The sequence below is a fragment of the Erithacus rubecula genome (genome assembly GCF_903797595.1).
Source record: "Erithacus rubecula genome assembly, chromosome: 3".
NCBI lineage: Eukaryota > Metazoa > Chordata > Aves > Passeriformes > Muscicapidae > Erithacus > Erithacus rubecula.
The window spans coordinates 132,680,573-132,696,236 of NC_136689.1; the positions used below are offsets into that span (position 1 = coordinate 132,680,573).

Sequence of the window (15,664 nt, forward strand, 5' to 3'; positions counted from 1 at the left end):
GAACAGTAGTACTGTTTCACCATTGTCTCTAATCAAACTAGGGCCTTTCTACGATGGACCAGCTACATCAATCAACATAGGACCATATAAATCATCTATTTAAACTTCAGCAAAGCCTTGGATGTGGTCCCCCACAACATCCTTCTGTCTAAAGTAAGGAGAAATGAGTTCTATGGGTGAACAGTTCAATAGATGATGAATTGCTTAGGCAGTTGTGTCCAGAGGGTAATGTTCTGGATAGTTTAGTGTTCTTACAGATGTGATGGAAAAGTGACTTCCCTCAGGGGTCCATATTTGGGTCAGTATTATTTATTGTTTTCATCAATGATAGAAACTGAGGCATTGAGTGCACTCTCAGAGAGTTTGACGACTGCAAGATGCCAAGTGCTGTGTTGACATGACAGAACAATGGCATGCCATTCATAGAGACCTGGACAAGCCTGAGAAATGACCTATGAGAACCTCATTAAATTGAACAAGGCCAAGTGCAAGGTGCTGTACCTGGCTCAGGGCCACCCCTGGGATCAATACAGCCTTGAAGATGAATGGATCAAGAGCAGCCCTGCCAAGGACCTGGATGTGCTGGTGGAGGAGAGGCTGGACACGACCCAGCAATGTGCATTTGCAGCCCTGAAGGCCAATTGTATCCAGGGATTCATCAAGAGCAGTGCAATGAGCAGGGATAGGGAAGGGATTTCGCCCCTCTGCTCTGCCCTTGTGAGATTCCACAAGGAGTGCTGCATCCAGATCTGGGGGCCTCAGCAAGAGGAAGAACACAGACCTGCCACAGAAGGTCCAGAGGAGAGCCATGAAGATGATTGGATAGATGGAGCACCTCTGCTATGAAGAAAAGAGACAATTCAGCCAGTTCATCCTGGAAAAGAGAATTGTCCTGGATGTCTATTCAATCCAACTAGCAGAGACTAGATTCCAACCAGGGTATGTGTTATACAAGAAGTCATAATTATTCAACAGAATCCCTTCAAGTTCAGTCTCCTCATTACCACCTCTGTTGGTTTCATGTGCTGGGGGGAAGGGGTGGCTTCCCCTCAGGGAAAGCTCCACTGGCCGGGAATGGAGGGGATTGTCCCATCTCTGGAGGCTTCTCCTGTGACCTGCTGGAACCAATCAGAGAGCTGATTTGGTGATGGACAGCTCGGGAAACCAATGAAAAGTTATTTCGCTTTCACAAATCACAGTGGATCAAGTGCTGGGAGGCTTTTGGCTTGCGGCCTCCACGGGAGCAGGGGATCCCGGCCGGGGCCCTGGCCCGGCATCCCGGCCCGACACCGGCTCTGCGGGGAGCCCTTAGCCTGGCCCCAGCACCAGCCGCATGCTTTCTTAACGATCTGGATACAATTTTAACTTCTTAATGCCTGGATAAGATTCTCAATCTCCTGAACCCCCCTTAATGAGAAGGAATAAAGCACGGAGTCCACAGAAGCCAGCGGAATGAAGATAAAGTTCCTCATGGGAAGAGATTGAAAAGATGCAACTGATAAGTAGCTGAAAACCTTTTTTGTGGGGCTATGAGGGGATTGTGACTTCACTATAATTCCTTTAAACTGTGAGATATACTTGGGGAGGATGGGTGCTTAAGATGAAGACTTTTTTTTTGCCTAGGGAAATTGAGCTCTCTGTTTTGGGACTGGAATATGAACAGAGACATTTGATAGAAAAGGAGATGAAGAGGATTTTGTTTTTTAGCAGCATGCCTTTAAAAGTGGTACCCCATGTGTGCATCATAACACGGCTCTGGAAGAACTTTGGGAATGAGAGGAAAATTAATTGTTCTGTAGGTCCCCGGAGAATGCAGACTGGGAAGGTGAAGACACCCCCTAAGTCTAAAGCAGAAAAAGGAACTTTCCTCTCTTAAGTGAACTGAAATGATTATTTGAGTAGATAAATGACTGAAGTGTTCTCTGTATGTGGTTGGTAAGAAATGTGGAATGAAAGGAGAGGGGAATAATCTTGTAATCTTATTCAGAATATTTTTTTTGTTTTATTAATAAATTTCTTCTTGTACCCTTTTTAAGTTTTAAGCCTGCGTTGTCTTTACTCCTAAATCCTATCTCTAAAGGAAATTAAATATTTAAAATTGGTCAACCCTCTAGTCACACCTTGACACTACCCATCTTGTCAACCTAAATCTTTCTTTCACAATCCTGCACTCTTCACTCTAAGTACTTTATATGACTCTGTCTTTCTTCTACATATTCAGAAAATTTCCTTTTCTGAAAAGGTATTGACAATGCTCATATTGACCCAGGATCTAGACCAAAAATAGCATACATAAAGGTATATAGGTATCGATATAGATAGGTATCTATATATATATATATAGATACCTATACATATAGATATCTATAAAACAAAGCAAGTAAGTACATTAGAAAGAAACACACAATGCAACAAACATCAGTGCTAGAAATACTTTAGTATTCACAATGCTATTCTATATTTGTTCTGACATTTTCCAGACAAGCTTAGAAGGTTTCACCACCATGGTTCTCAGGGTACTTTTACTATTTTCTTTTAAATATGAATGGTACTAAAATTTCATGTAAAGAAAATCTATGAAATTAGGTAACTTGAGAATCTCTTTGGTACTAGTTAGTGATTTTGGAAATTAACAAATTCCATAGAACAATATTCACTAGAATGCAAGGTTTATTGCCTCAGCTGCTTTTAAGTGAAAACACTTTGTTGAACACAGATGTATGTTTAATAATTTCCTGGTACTAGTGAATGGGGAAAAGAAATGTAATTCTTTCAGCTTTCTTATACTACTACTGATACAGTACACAAAGTAGCCAGTGTTTTAAATTATAAAGAGATCCATTGACTAGAATTAAAGTGGAGAAAAGTGTAACAGGGAATTAAAAAGGTAGTTCAGAAAACATAATTTCTTACTTGAAATGGCATTAGTTAAAAGATTAACTTTTCATTCAATAGACTTAACTTCTTATTTACTTGGGGATAGTTTCAAAAAGTACTTTTACTCCTGAAATTAGATAATCTTGGATTCAATTCTGAAGAGCAATATGAATGTCCTCAACCTTATCTATACTGGGAATGAGTAAAAAGTGTAGCACCTCATTTAACACTATGAAATAACTTCTGGCATAATATCTGGCACGGGTCACTTCCATATCCATATTCCAAAGTAGAATTTTGGAGTTTTTTTTCTAATGGAGAACAATAACTTTCCTGTCTTTAGGCAGGAGGTTATCCAGCATATTATTTAGTCTTCATGCATAAGGTATGATTAAGTTTTACAAATTATAGACCAGGGAGAAACATTTAAAGAATACAACAGCTATATTTCACATATTTTATGCCTCAGCATAAACCTAGCCAGTTCAATATTTTAAAATTAAAGCTACATAACTACTTCACCTTTTAAACCTCAAGGACATGAGGATATGCTTTCTCTCACAAATGTAACTGCTGTCAGTAACTAAATAAACATTTTAGGCTAAAGAGAAGAAAGAAAATATATTTCTGCACAATCATTTATGTCATTTAATTAGAATGTACATAGTAAAATTTGAGTGTGAGGGTAGACAAAAACCCCACATTTAGTTACTTCATTACCTAGTAGTCTTCACCTGCCTGTTGTTTTCTTACCAAAATTATTTCTTTCCTTGTCTGTGTATCCCCTAATAGTAGAAAACCACCCTTTGAAATGCAAAATTATCTCCTAGGGAAAAAAAAAATGTTGAAAAAGATGAGTGAGGGAAGAGGAAGAGAAAGAAATGGTAGTAAATCTTCCCGCAAAAATAAAACCAATGTATCTGATGTCAGTGACACTATTAATTTTAGCATTTTAAATCTACTTTCTAAAATTAGAAAGCACCAGGTTTTTTTATGTAATGTACAATAACTTTTATAATGATCAAAACTAATTATAAACTAACTTGAATGGTTTATTGCATTCAATTACTACTAATTAATTGCCCTAATTAATAAGAAATAATTTCTACAGCTGAAAAATAGAAATACTTTATTAAAAAAGTCCAAGCATATTATGAAAACCAGGATTCTTCGTATTACCTATGGATTTTATAGTTTGTTTGACATTTTCCTAGTTTTTTCTATTTGTTTGAAATCTTGTATTTAATTTCAGTTCATAAATTACTGAGCTTTCAAAGTGACTCAAGTAAATAAAATTCTTTCTAAGCGTTACCTAAATAGAGATAAAGAGTAATTCTGTACTTTTTTCTTGTCTTTTGCAGTCAATAACACTTAAAGTATTATGATTTACTCTTTTTTAAACAAGAAAGAGGAGTATGCAGAATTGTAAATGAAACAGAAATATATTAAAGTTTTTGAATGCTCCTAAAATATCATATTTTCTGTATAGTAAGTACGAAATTAAGAGGATGTATCCATTAAAGCATTAAAAAGGGAAAGGATAGCTCTTTACTGCATCATTTAATGCTTATTCCAGAAGTAAATTGCAATCTATCAAATTAGACATTAGCACAGACTACCAAGTCTTAATATTTAATGTTAGTTCTATTGACTTTTTTAAAATGAAATATGATTTTGAAATTAAAAAAATTAATTAAAATGTTAAAATTAGATCTATCTGGATATGTACACAGTATCAGAACTAACTGCCAAAAATGGTATTATTAAAATCTATCACTGGGAGAATTCTGAAAGTAAGTTCTTTAAATTTGGAGACAGTCAACAAAATGCAACATTTTTTTCTCCTGTACAAGTTGCCTACAATGAAGTCAATGTCATTTTGTGCACTGTAATTGTGTGGGTGTATAATCATGAACAAAAGACATCTCAAGGGTGCAAAGGTGAAAAATAATGTGTTTAGAAAATATATGTCAGTATAAGATGAAGTGGAGCTGAAAGACCCAGGAGTATGAAAATCCACTAAAAACATTTACTTATATGAGGATGTATGCAATTTAGGTTCTTGTTATACCTGGAGGTAAAAAAACTAAAAATAAACTTCTGAGAAGCTCTGGTAATTTCACTCTATGAAGAAAGGATTTCTTTCTCCTCCATCCATTGCAAAATCAGGCAGCCACTGTGATGTTTTGACAAAGGAAGCTCAAGGTCTTCAAAGTCACAGATTCACAATTCTTATAACTTTGTGTCTTAAAAACATAAAAGTAAAGATCTGTCATCTCTCAAATATATTATCAATGAAAGCAGTAACTTATTTGCACTGTTCTAAGCAGAAGATACAGCCCTTGTCAAAGTAGCAGACTTCTACAAATGGGACTCAAGTGATGCAGTACCTTTCTTTCTCCTAGGGAATCTCAAGGCCTTGAATGTTCTGGTATTAAAAAAAAACAAACATTTCCATAAGTGATTAGTAAATGCAAACTGAGATCAAAACCCTACATCAGTATGTCTGTAGTTGCACTAGGCATACAGACTGCTAGACTAAATGGAAATCTAGTCATTGTAGTGAGTGGAATGAAGTGTTTTAGTTTTAAAGCACACATCTAAGACAGGATGTAACAGGTGCCTACATGCTGTTTCTTCCTTCCCATCTTCCAGTTTCTATGCCAGAATGGTTCTTGCTAGAATAGAGTAAATTTTCTTCCTAGTTGATGTTATAGTGCCATGTTTTAGATTCAGGATGAGAATAGCACACTCATGTTTTAGTTCTGGCTGAGCAGTGCTCACCATGAGCCAAAGAGTTTTCAGCTTCTCATGCTGCTCTGCCAGCAAGGAGGCTGAGGGTGCACGAGAAGCTGAAAAGGAACACAGCTGGGAGAGCTGACCCCAACTGGCCAAAGGAATATTCCATTCCATAAGACATCATGCTGAACAGGGAATGAGGCAACTTGTCTGGGAGGTAGCAACTGCTGTTCAGGGTCTGGAAGGAAATTGGCTGGCAGGGGCTTTGTGTATATTCTTTTATCATTACTACTTTCCCATCCTTTTGTGTGGTGTTAAATTGGCTTTATCTCAATCAATGAGTTTTATCTTTTTTCTCACTCTCTCCACCGTCTCACCTGGAGCAAAGTCTCCTCAGTGTTTAGGTGACATGCTAAACACACCATGTGTTCTCCTGGAAGTTCTAACTTGCCAGCACCATGCAGATGTCTGTTCTACTCTAGAACACCACTACCCAACATCTGCCATGTGGTCAGCTGAATCACTCTGCAACCCACACTGGCAGAATTACAAGGTATGGGGAAGACTCAGCTACCCATACATAATTTGAATTGGAGAAATTTTATAGCTACATTAACATGCACTTTGGTTTGTCTGCCCAAAGAACTTCTGCACTTTTGCCACTGCCACAGAAATACATTGGGTATCTTGGGTGATTTCAGTGATGCATCAGTGAACATACACAGGTACAGTGCTTAACAGTTCTCCAGCATTAATGAGTATGCAGACATCTATAGGTGTCTAAACAAAAATCTTACCTATGTCTCTGTTACAGCTGCTAGTCTTTCAGCAGTAGTAGAGTGTACTGTTTGTTGCAATAGCTTTCAAGATAAGAAATGAATGACAAAATCTGATTAAAATGCCTAATGTTGTGAAAAATGGGATAAAGACAGTTTTCTCCTTCTGGCAACTCTAACCATGATGTTGTAAGGCAGCTTAGTACTATTGTTCTTTACCTGATTTATATTCTTTCTGAAAGCAAAACCAAGAAAAAAAATGAAGAAAAGCCGACCCTATAAATAATTTATGAATGAAGATACAGTTCTATTCATAAACAAAATGGCAGCAAGAAAAGGAAAGTAACAATAGGAAATCAAGCAGAGCAAGAAGATATGTTTTTCAACATCTTTTTCTTCGTATTTAATCCCACATTCAAGGTGCTCACATTTATCCAAACTCAGCTCCACATATTGTCTGTCAAGTATGAAGGAGAGTAACCATTTGCATGCTTCTAAATAGAAGCAGGACAGCTAAATTTTATTCTATTCTGAAATTCTCATGGATATATTTCATAGCTTCCTTTGTATTTTTCTATAAGCAAAGATTCGTAATGAATGGCAAATGTATTTGTGCACTCAATTTACATATTTGATACTATTTTGCTCAAAGTAGAAGAATGAGTTTGCTTAAACAGAGGTAAACAAACAAGGGACGGAAACAAAATTAGTTAAGAAATGGATTTTGCAAGTGAAATGATTAGCAATTGTAGGGCTACTGCTGAAACCTTCCAGAGTTTTAAGGGAGGACAAAGGCAGAATGAAAGGAAAAGGATTCTGGATCTAAAGAGATAGCAAAGTTACAGAAGCTTAAAGCAATGTCTAACTATCAAAAATGGAAGAATTTTTTTTTTTTTTTTCTGAAAGCATTTTCTGAATCTGGATATGGTTGATATAAAGAAGATTGAAGTTTGTGTATACCAGCCAGTAAGACCAGATGCCATGAAGCTATCTTAATACCTTCTGTCCACTTAGATAATATTATGATTTCTTGCATAAAAGATGGAGTGTAAAAAGTAAGCAAAAGAAAGCAGCAACCAAAAGGAACTGCAAATGGAAGGAGTAAAAAAGCACAACTAATTTTAGAAACAGCAAAAGAGGATTATTGGTGCCAAGAAACAGTTAAGCAGCTGTTTCAAGAAGATCCAAAGCAGCTTTTGTTCTACTTCAGCCAACAGTTTCTGACTCAAAGGGAGTTTTAACAAAGCAGCAAGAAGAGAAAGCATCAAGGAAAGGAACTCTCAGTGAATAAAATGAAGTGCTGAAACATAGATGACCAGACAAGCAAGAATAAGTGGGTTACAACACCACAACCTAGGTAGGGAAACATTTTGATTCTCCTTTAATTGAAATTTCCTATTGAAATTTATCTTCTAATCATATTGGTTGTTGTTTACCAATGTCTTTTAACTATTGTATAAATGAATACCTTTCATGAATAAAATTGCCTATCAAAAGAAAGTAATGCACATAATTCATGTCTCTGTATTTCAAGGAAGCTGAGAGCTTCCCACAATTTCATGTACCTCATCAGATTTCATTTTTTCTGTATACGTCAATTTTAAAAACTTTAAAGGCCTTAAAGACCCATACCTATTTGCAAGGTCTTAAACAGAAAATTAGGAAAGTATGTTTAATTACATTAAAAGTGTCTTTACAAAACTATATGTTATACCCTAGGCACTTTTTGTTGCTGTGCAGGTTTTTTCTCCATATTTTGACTTTGCAGTGCATCACTTTTGGTTTTTCCAAATGTCTAGGCCACAATAGCTTTAGGTATTACACTGAAGCTCAGCCATGCAAGGCTGCCTTATGAAAAATAATCTTAAACAACACTTTCCATAAACTTAAAAGAACAGATGGGAATAAGACTGTAATTTGTATAAATGCCAGGGATTTGGTAGCAGAGGGGTGTAGGGCTGAGCATATCACCTCTGCCTTCAGCAGACACTGAGCTGTCACAGCTGGGCACATCTGGCCACATCTGGCTCCACAATGGATCCACTATAGGACACGACTGAGTGTGTAGAGTCCATCAGTAGAACTTGTGACATTTCTATGAAGATGTATTTATGATAAAGCAATAAACACTCAGAGAAAGGAAGAAGGTCAGAGCATGCATGCTCCATTCCAGAGCTAGTAATACCCTCAAAGGGATTGCAGCTCATGGACAACCCATACTGGAGCAGCTTCTTCCCCTGAGACTATGGCCCATGGTCAATGCACATCAAGGCAGAAGAAACAAGCAAGAGGGAAGAAATGGCAAAAGAAAAGAGTGAGAAATGAAGAACAGCAGAAATTAACTCCTACACTTTGTCCTGAACCTCCTGCACTAACTATCACATCACCAAAGAGACAAAGAGTAATCTGTGGTGGAATGTGTTTGGAATGAAGTTAAGCTTTCAAAAGAGGAGAGGAAGGGTGTTTTTCATAATTTCTTTATTACTCGTTTTTGTTTTCCAAAACCCAAAACAGTTAAGGAAAATTTTATAATAAGGAAAGGTTTTATAATAAGACCGCTTTGTCCAGGACAGTAGTTTATGAGTGATTTTCCACATCTTCATTTCAACCATGAAACTTTTCACTCTTGTTCTTCTTATTTTCTGCCTTGTTTTACTCTGAGGATGGAGTGAGTGAGTGGGGGTGAGAGGGCTTCATTGCTACTTAGAGTTAAACCACGACCCAAATATACTAACAAAATGTGCACTAGTGCAAACAAAAGCAGTAAACCAAGGGAGTGGTTATCTGAAAAGGGTACTGCAGTGCCACGCAGTGACAGACTAAAATTATGCAGTGTTCTGAAGTTCAGAATTTGAATGAAGTCCAGGTCCTTAAAAATATGTAATAGGATAAAGAAAATTAAACTAGAGAAAGTACAAAGAAAATACTAATTTTGGTTATAGTGGTACTATGTAGCAAATATTGTGTTTCAGGAAGGGAACTCAGAAAGAAGTTACAGTCAATCTACATCAATTAAGCAAGTGAAGGACTGAGGTTTTAACAGCTATTACTGTGTAGTACTCTGATAAAAGAAGCTATTTAAAGAACATATTCACTCTCAAAAGTAATGCAGAAGTAAACTCTTGAAAATGAAAAAAAGGCACTTGTACTATGTGGCTTTTTGCAATACTTTAAAAATTTTTATTATTAGTTTTCTGGTTTTCAGATCACTCATGTCAGAAAATAACTGAGGTTAAAGTTCGAAAACTGTCATCACAAGTTTTCATCACAAGGCTTAAAGTAATCTCTAACTGAAAAATTTAAGGTTATAGTTATCAAAAAGCTGAAATATTTTGTGCTATACATTTAATGTTAATTTTCTAAATGTAGGAAGGTTTTCTAATATATCCCATCCCTAGAAGTGTTCATGGCATAGTTTGAGCAGCCTGGTCTAGTGAAAGTTTCCCTGCTCATGGCACAGGGGTTGGAACTAGATTATCTTTAAGGTCCCATCCAACCTAAACCATTCTACGATTTTATGATATTTATTTAATTTCCTTATACTCTCCTTTAGTCTACCATTAACCTACCAGAAAGTACACATCCCCCATTATCTGCTCATGTGTTTTTCTATTTTCTACTATCAAGGTTATCTTTTATTGATCATATAGGCCTGAGTATGCACATTTAATTCCTTTATATGGTGATATTTTTTTACTGTCTACATTTATTTTAGAGTTGCAAAAGACATTTTCTTTATTTTAAGGATGGTGGGCTACTGCAGCATTTGACAACTTAGTATTTAGATCACTTTAACATACATTCAATGATACAACATTAAAAATTAAATGAGAAAACCAAAATAGTAAAAACACCATTATTTAATCACTACATTCTTAGGCAGTAAGTAGAAATAGAAGACACACAGCATATTCAAATCTCCCACACCTACCAACTCACACATTTTATGGCTCTTGGATAAAGCAAATTTTTAAAATTAAACATAAGCCTGTTATCCTTTATTAGCTATTAGCTCACAGTTTTGGCAGGAATGCATGTATATTTACTATGAGACATGGTTTGTTCTTTTCTCACTAGTTCAGAAGCAACAGCTCAACAATCCAAAACACTTCCCTTAAGCCACCAAAATAGTTATCATATGGTTTCTCAATGGTGGGGTATGTTTATTTGAGACAATTCCTACTTTCTATCTTTTTACGGCCCCATAAGCTAGCACCTTCTTAGTAAAGAGTGTGGTTTATCATATGCAGTATGAAAGACATGATGCAAAAAACAAGTCAGTGTTTTTCATAAACCATTATAGCAGCCCTGAAGTTAATTAAGAAAACTTCTTTCATATGAATTCACTCAGAATACACATTCCAGAATATCTATGAACTCAGGAAGTCCAAATAAAGATATACAATACCTGCTGAAAAAAAAATCAGGTGGTTTTTTTTTGTTCTTGTATAGAATATGTCATCTGAGGCAGTCATACAGAGTCGTAAAATTTGTTATTATCAAAGTTCAAATTTAAAACATTAGTCATAGGCTTTTGTTAATTGCAATTTTTACATTACTTGACTAATTTGATCAGATTCTGCCAAACTTTATGTAAATATTCTCTTCTATGCTAAATTTTCTATAAGAAACTATAAAAGAAATTCCTGAACTAGATTTTAATAGGAATGCCATGATCCGTTTTTTTTCATCAGATAAATGGAAAAAAACAAAAACACAAAAAAAGGTTACTGTTCCCTGAAGATCCATTGATCCACTGTGGATATTGTAAACTATTATTTGCAGTATTACCATACACTACTGACATTTAGTTTTTATTAGCACTTCATCATTAGAATGACCTTGTTTGAAACAGTGACAATCCCAAAATTATGCTTCAGATGCTTTCTCTCTTACTTAAAATAAATGCTTGTTCATAAGAACAGTGGGTAAGAATCTTTCTGGTTAATTAAACCTATAACAATGCAAAGCATTCCAAAACAGCAAAAACCAGTTGTGGGTAAATGCTACTTTAGTAAACAGAAACTTACTCACTGCTTTACAAATATGGTTTATACAACTATAGAATAAATCCCATAATTTAATGATAAAGACATTCTCTCTGTTACTATTCCACAAATTTTCAGACTATTAGGACTGTTTTAAAAGCTAAGTACTTGCACAGGTTAGAGTATAGCAGATATCTCCTGTAGTTTTATTGGTAACTGAATTTAGATATACTAGACAATACACTGCCCATATTCTAGCAGATTGTAATTTGATATAGCAGGTTGCAAAACAAAATGTACTTTAATGAGGGTTTTTGTTTGTTTTTTTAAGTGGCCCTTCCTATTTCCTACAACTTCAGGCACTGTTTTTTTCTAGCAAACACAGCCACAATAAAAATCTATTTCTTTAAATGTACCTTGGTAGTGGGTACTAAATCCACGGTATCGGTGATTGCTGTCTGTTACAAAATGTAGTCTGAGCCAGTTTTTGTTGCTTATAACTGGAGGAGGTATATTCATCCCAGAGAGCCTGAATTAAAACAAATAAATAAAAAATATTAAGAAAATATTTCAATATTATCAGGAAAACTTTTATAGTCAAACCAGAATTCACTGACATGCCCTCTGTGGAACTTTTCATTTATTGGTTAGCAGCACTTTAACAAGCATGAAAATTGTATACTATGCCTGACCAAGTGATGGGATACAAATCAGTGCTAAGCCAGAAACTACACAACCATGTTATTGGCCAGGCACAGCACTGTAAAGATGGAAGTACATGGCACTCAGGCTAGAAAGAATTTATGTCTACATATGTCAGATAATGGGCCAGAAAGATCATTGCTCTGGGCGCCAGGCAAAGGTTTGTACCTTGTGACTTTCACATTCAAGAGATGGAAGAGCTTAGGTTATGCAAACCACTATCTAAAATGATAAAACAGCCATCTAGATTTCAAGAGTAAGTAATTTTGTCTATTCAGGATAAAAGGATAAAATAAATATTCCATCACTTGTGTGGATTTGAAAATTAGTTATTAGATGTACAAGAAGAGTAGAGAATCCTGGTGGATTGATCCCAGCTAGCAGTCAAGCATCACACAGCTCCTCACTCCCTCCCTTCCCTGCCCCAAACAATAGTAAGAGCAGAGAACAGAACGAGCAAAAGCAAGAAGGATTCTTCAAAAGACAGTTTAAAAAGTGAAGAGTTGAGAAAAAAACAAGTGACACAAAAGCAATCATTCACCACATTCCACAAACAGATCAATCAAAATGATCTCCAATGATTAGCAGCTGTCTGTCTAATTTTTTTTTTTTTTTTTATTATTGATGACCATGAAGTTATATGGTATGAAACATCCTTTTGATCAATTTGGGTCTGTTGCTTAGTTTTTTTTCCCTTCCCAGTATCCTGCCTATGCCTGGTCTACTCACTTTGAGGACTGAAGAGGAGGGAAGAGAGCCTTGTTTCTATACAAGCACGGCTCAGAAGTAGCCAGCACATTGTTGTGCTATCAACTCTAATTTAGACACAAATCCAAACTACATCACCTTGTGGGCTTCTATTGAAAAAACAAAACAAAACTATAAGCCATTAGACCCAGTATACAAAATTACCTGGATTTTTTATTGTTTTGGTTTTCTGTTTCTTTTTTACTATAAGGATGTTGCTCCAATTATAGTAGTCTTTCACCTTGACTGGCTCATTAGGAAAGTCTTAATTTAAGTTCTTTTGTGTTTGGGGCATTTTTGTGTGGTTTTTCTTTTGTTATTTTATTTTTAAATGAGATGTCATATTATAAAGAAGGAGAATGAAGTTTAGATAGAAAATTCTTCCATCAAGCCAGTAATTCAATATATATTTCTCACCAAAAACCAGAAAGATAAGTCACATCTTCAGAATACCACAATATTTACCTATGCCCATCCATTTAGTTATAAACAGAATTCTTCCTATAGTTAAAATAAAATACTCGCCAACAAGTATCAGACATCAAGGATTCCTATTTTAATTTGAGAAAAGCTCTATTCATGATGAATCAATTTATTCTGAAAGTATTTTTTAAATGAAATAAAATCCCAAAACTTGCTTAAATAAATAACTAATAAGTTTGTACTATATATGTGTGTGTGTGAGTGTGTGTGTGCATATGTATATATATATATTCTGTGAGGAAGACTTTTGAAATTATAACAGTTTAGAAGTAGTGTTCTTTTCCCACTCACTCTACCTCAAAATGAAATATGTTTAAGACAACTTTCCAAATTTCTAAAACTGCACCTGCACCCTTTTTGCCTCAGGGAGTCATAAATGACAAAAGGTTGACTGACTCTACAGGCTATTAAAACTCCTCCACCTACTTGAAAATGAATGTTTTTATACTGTGGAAACACATTAGCTCACATAATTAATTTCAGTTGAACAACATATAGAATCTAAGTTTTTTGAACTTATGAAATTGCCTTCAAATACTAGATCCAAGAAATCCTGATGATGAAGTTAAACAAAAAAATCCATCTGAACAAACAAAAATATATTGCTATTAGATTGCAACAGGAGTGGTGAATTCACATTGCTCTTACCAGTTGCAGTCAAAACTAAACTAAAATACATATAAAGTGTAAGAGGCAGAATCCTACACCTTTCAATTAGCAAACATAAAATATTTCTGCATTCTCATTTTGAATTTTAGAATGAAACACTTTCTAACAGCCATAAAGTGGCTTTAGTTGCTACAAATTTCTTGCTACAGATGTAAGAAGTATATTTAATTTGAGGCTTGTATTTTGGAAGGTAGAGGTTAGTTACCCTTTTTGGTATAGTTATTTCTCTCTATAATAATATTACCCAATGATGCAAGTGAAAATAGTTATTTTATTTAAATTCTTACTCTATAAATAATTATTAGGCAGTATAGAAATAGAGGCAACAACCTTTCACTGCTTGCGTATTTTAGAATAAACCTATTACTGGAAGACGTCTTACTAAAAAAAGTGAAATAAAATAAGGCTGTAAAATACATTTCCTAGCACATATTTTCACTCATATATATTCTGCCTATGAGAAGGTTTCTCTTCAATAATCACAAAACCATGTGAAAAATAAATTGCAAGTTTATTGTCCAAGGCATGAGAAAATATTGCCCTAGATATTTAAATATGTTCACAGTGAAAGACTAATTTTGTTTCTAAAATAGCTAAAAATCAGGTATTTATTAATATAGGTGTACTTTATACAACTATCCTTACATCTATGCTAACTTCTAATTAAATTCACAACTCCTACAATCTGACTCTTACAGCCCATGGGTTCTATGGGATTCTTCCCAGAAAGGAGATTTGCAAACTGACAAAATTTATTCTGCTGATATAACTGCCCCTTTTCTCATATCAATTTATCTTCACAGCGCATTATAAAGCTGTTCACCATTCAATAATACATTGGCAGCCCAACCTACTTCTGTGTCAGCTACTATTCCAAGCATAGTTATGTTGCATCATCTACAATATTTTCCTAAAATTCAAAGTAAAACACCATGTCTTCCATAAAGGAAACACAGCTGTCTCATGTTCTTTTATAATTCAAAATATGTAGCTCCCTCTCAAGCTGCACAGAATCCTGCAGAGTAAATTTCAGTCAACAGAGAGTAGGCTTCCCTTCTGCAGCTGTCTTTCGGAAACTCTTAGAAATGTTCATGGAGAATCTTGGCTGTGAACCAGAGATTTAAATTATCTTACTACTATGTGTAGTCAACAGCATTGGCTGTCATCTACTGCAAAATGTATTTGAAAAAAGAAGTGCTTACTGAAACAATGCCCCCTTGTTGCTAAACAAGGGATTAGTAGAAGTGTAAGATTGTGCATGTAGATATGTCAGTGAAGTTCCATCAATGCACTTAATTTGTGTGTAAACCACAGTTTACAAAATAAATGAGGGACTAACATTTTTGAGAATAAAAATTTCATTCTTGCATTTCATTATGACAACATGCCTACATTCCCTTCCTTTATACACTATTTAGATAGTAATTTTTATTTTTTTAAATCACCTACTTTAGGCTAATTCGGATCCAGCAAAGTCAAACGGTATTTGCCCTCAAAATTCTAAAACATAGTTCTCACATTATCTTGCTAAATGGAATTCAAGGTTGGTGTGTCTTCTTTTTTTTAAGGGCATAGTGCACATCCTTTTTTTCTTCCAGAAAAGGAACATTATACATTTACATTAACATTTGAAATGTACACTCTCAGATAGTTATAATCTTGACAAGTAATTTAGACATTCCC

The 15,664-nt window shown here is 35.1% G+C and overlaps 1 protein-coding gene and 1 long non-coding RNA gene across 4 annotated transcripts in view; one reads left to right on the forward strand and one right to left on the reverse strand.

Moving 5' to 3' along the window:
- CSMD3 (CUB and Sushi multiple domains 3) overlaps window positions 1-15,664 on the reverse strand; it is a 568,112-nt gene that overhangs the window by 348,368 nt on the left and 204,080 nt on the right. For all 3 annotated transcript variants that reach the window (XM_079302232.1, XM_079302231.1, XM_079302230.1), the window contains exon 6: window positions 11,797-11,909. In XM_079302232.1, coding sequence (XP_079158358.1) covers window positions 11,797-11,909 — 113 coding nt within the window. The remainder of the gene's footprint in view (window positions 1-11,796; window positions 11,910-15,664) is intronic.
- The window catches only part of LOC306800288, a 448,386-nt gene that overhangs the window by 347,828 nt on the left and 84,894 nt on the right, over window positions 1-15,664 (forward strand). The window lies entirely within an intron of this gene.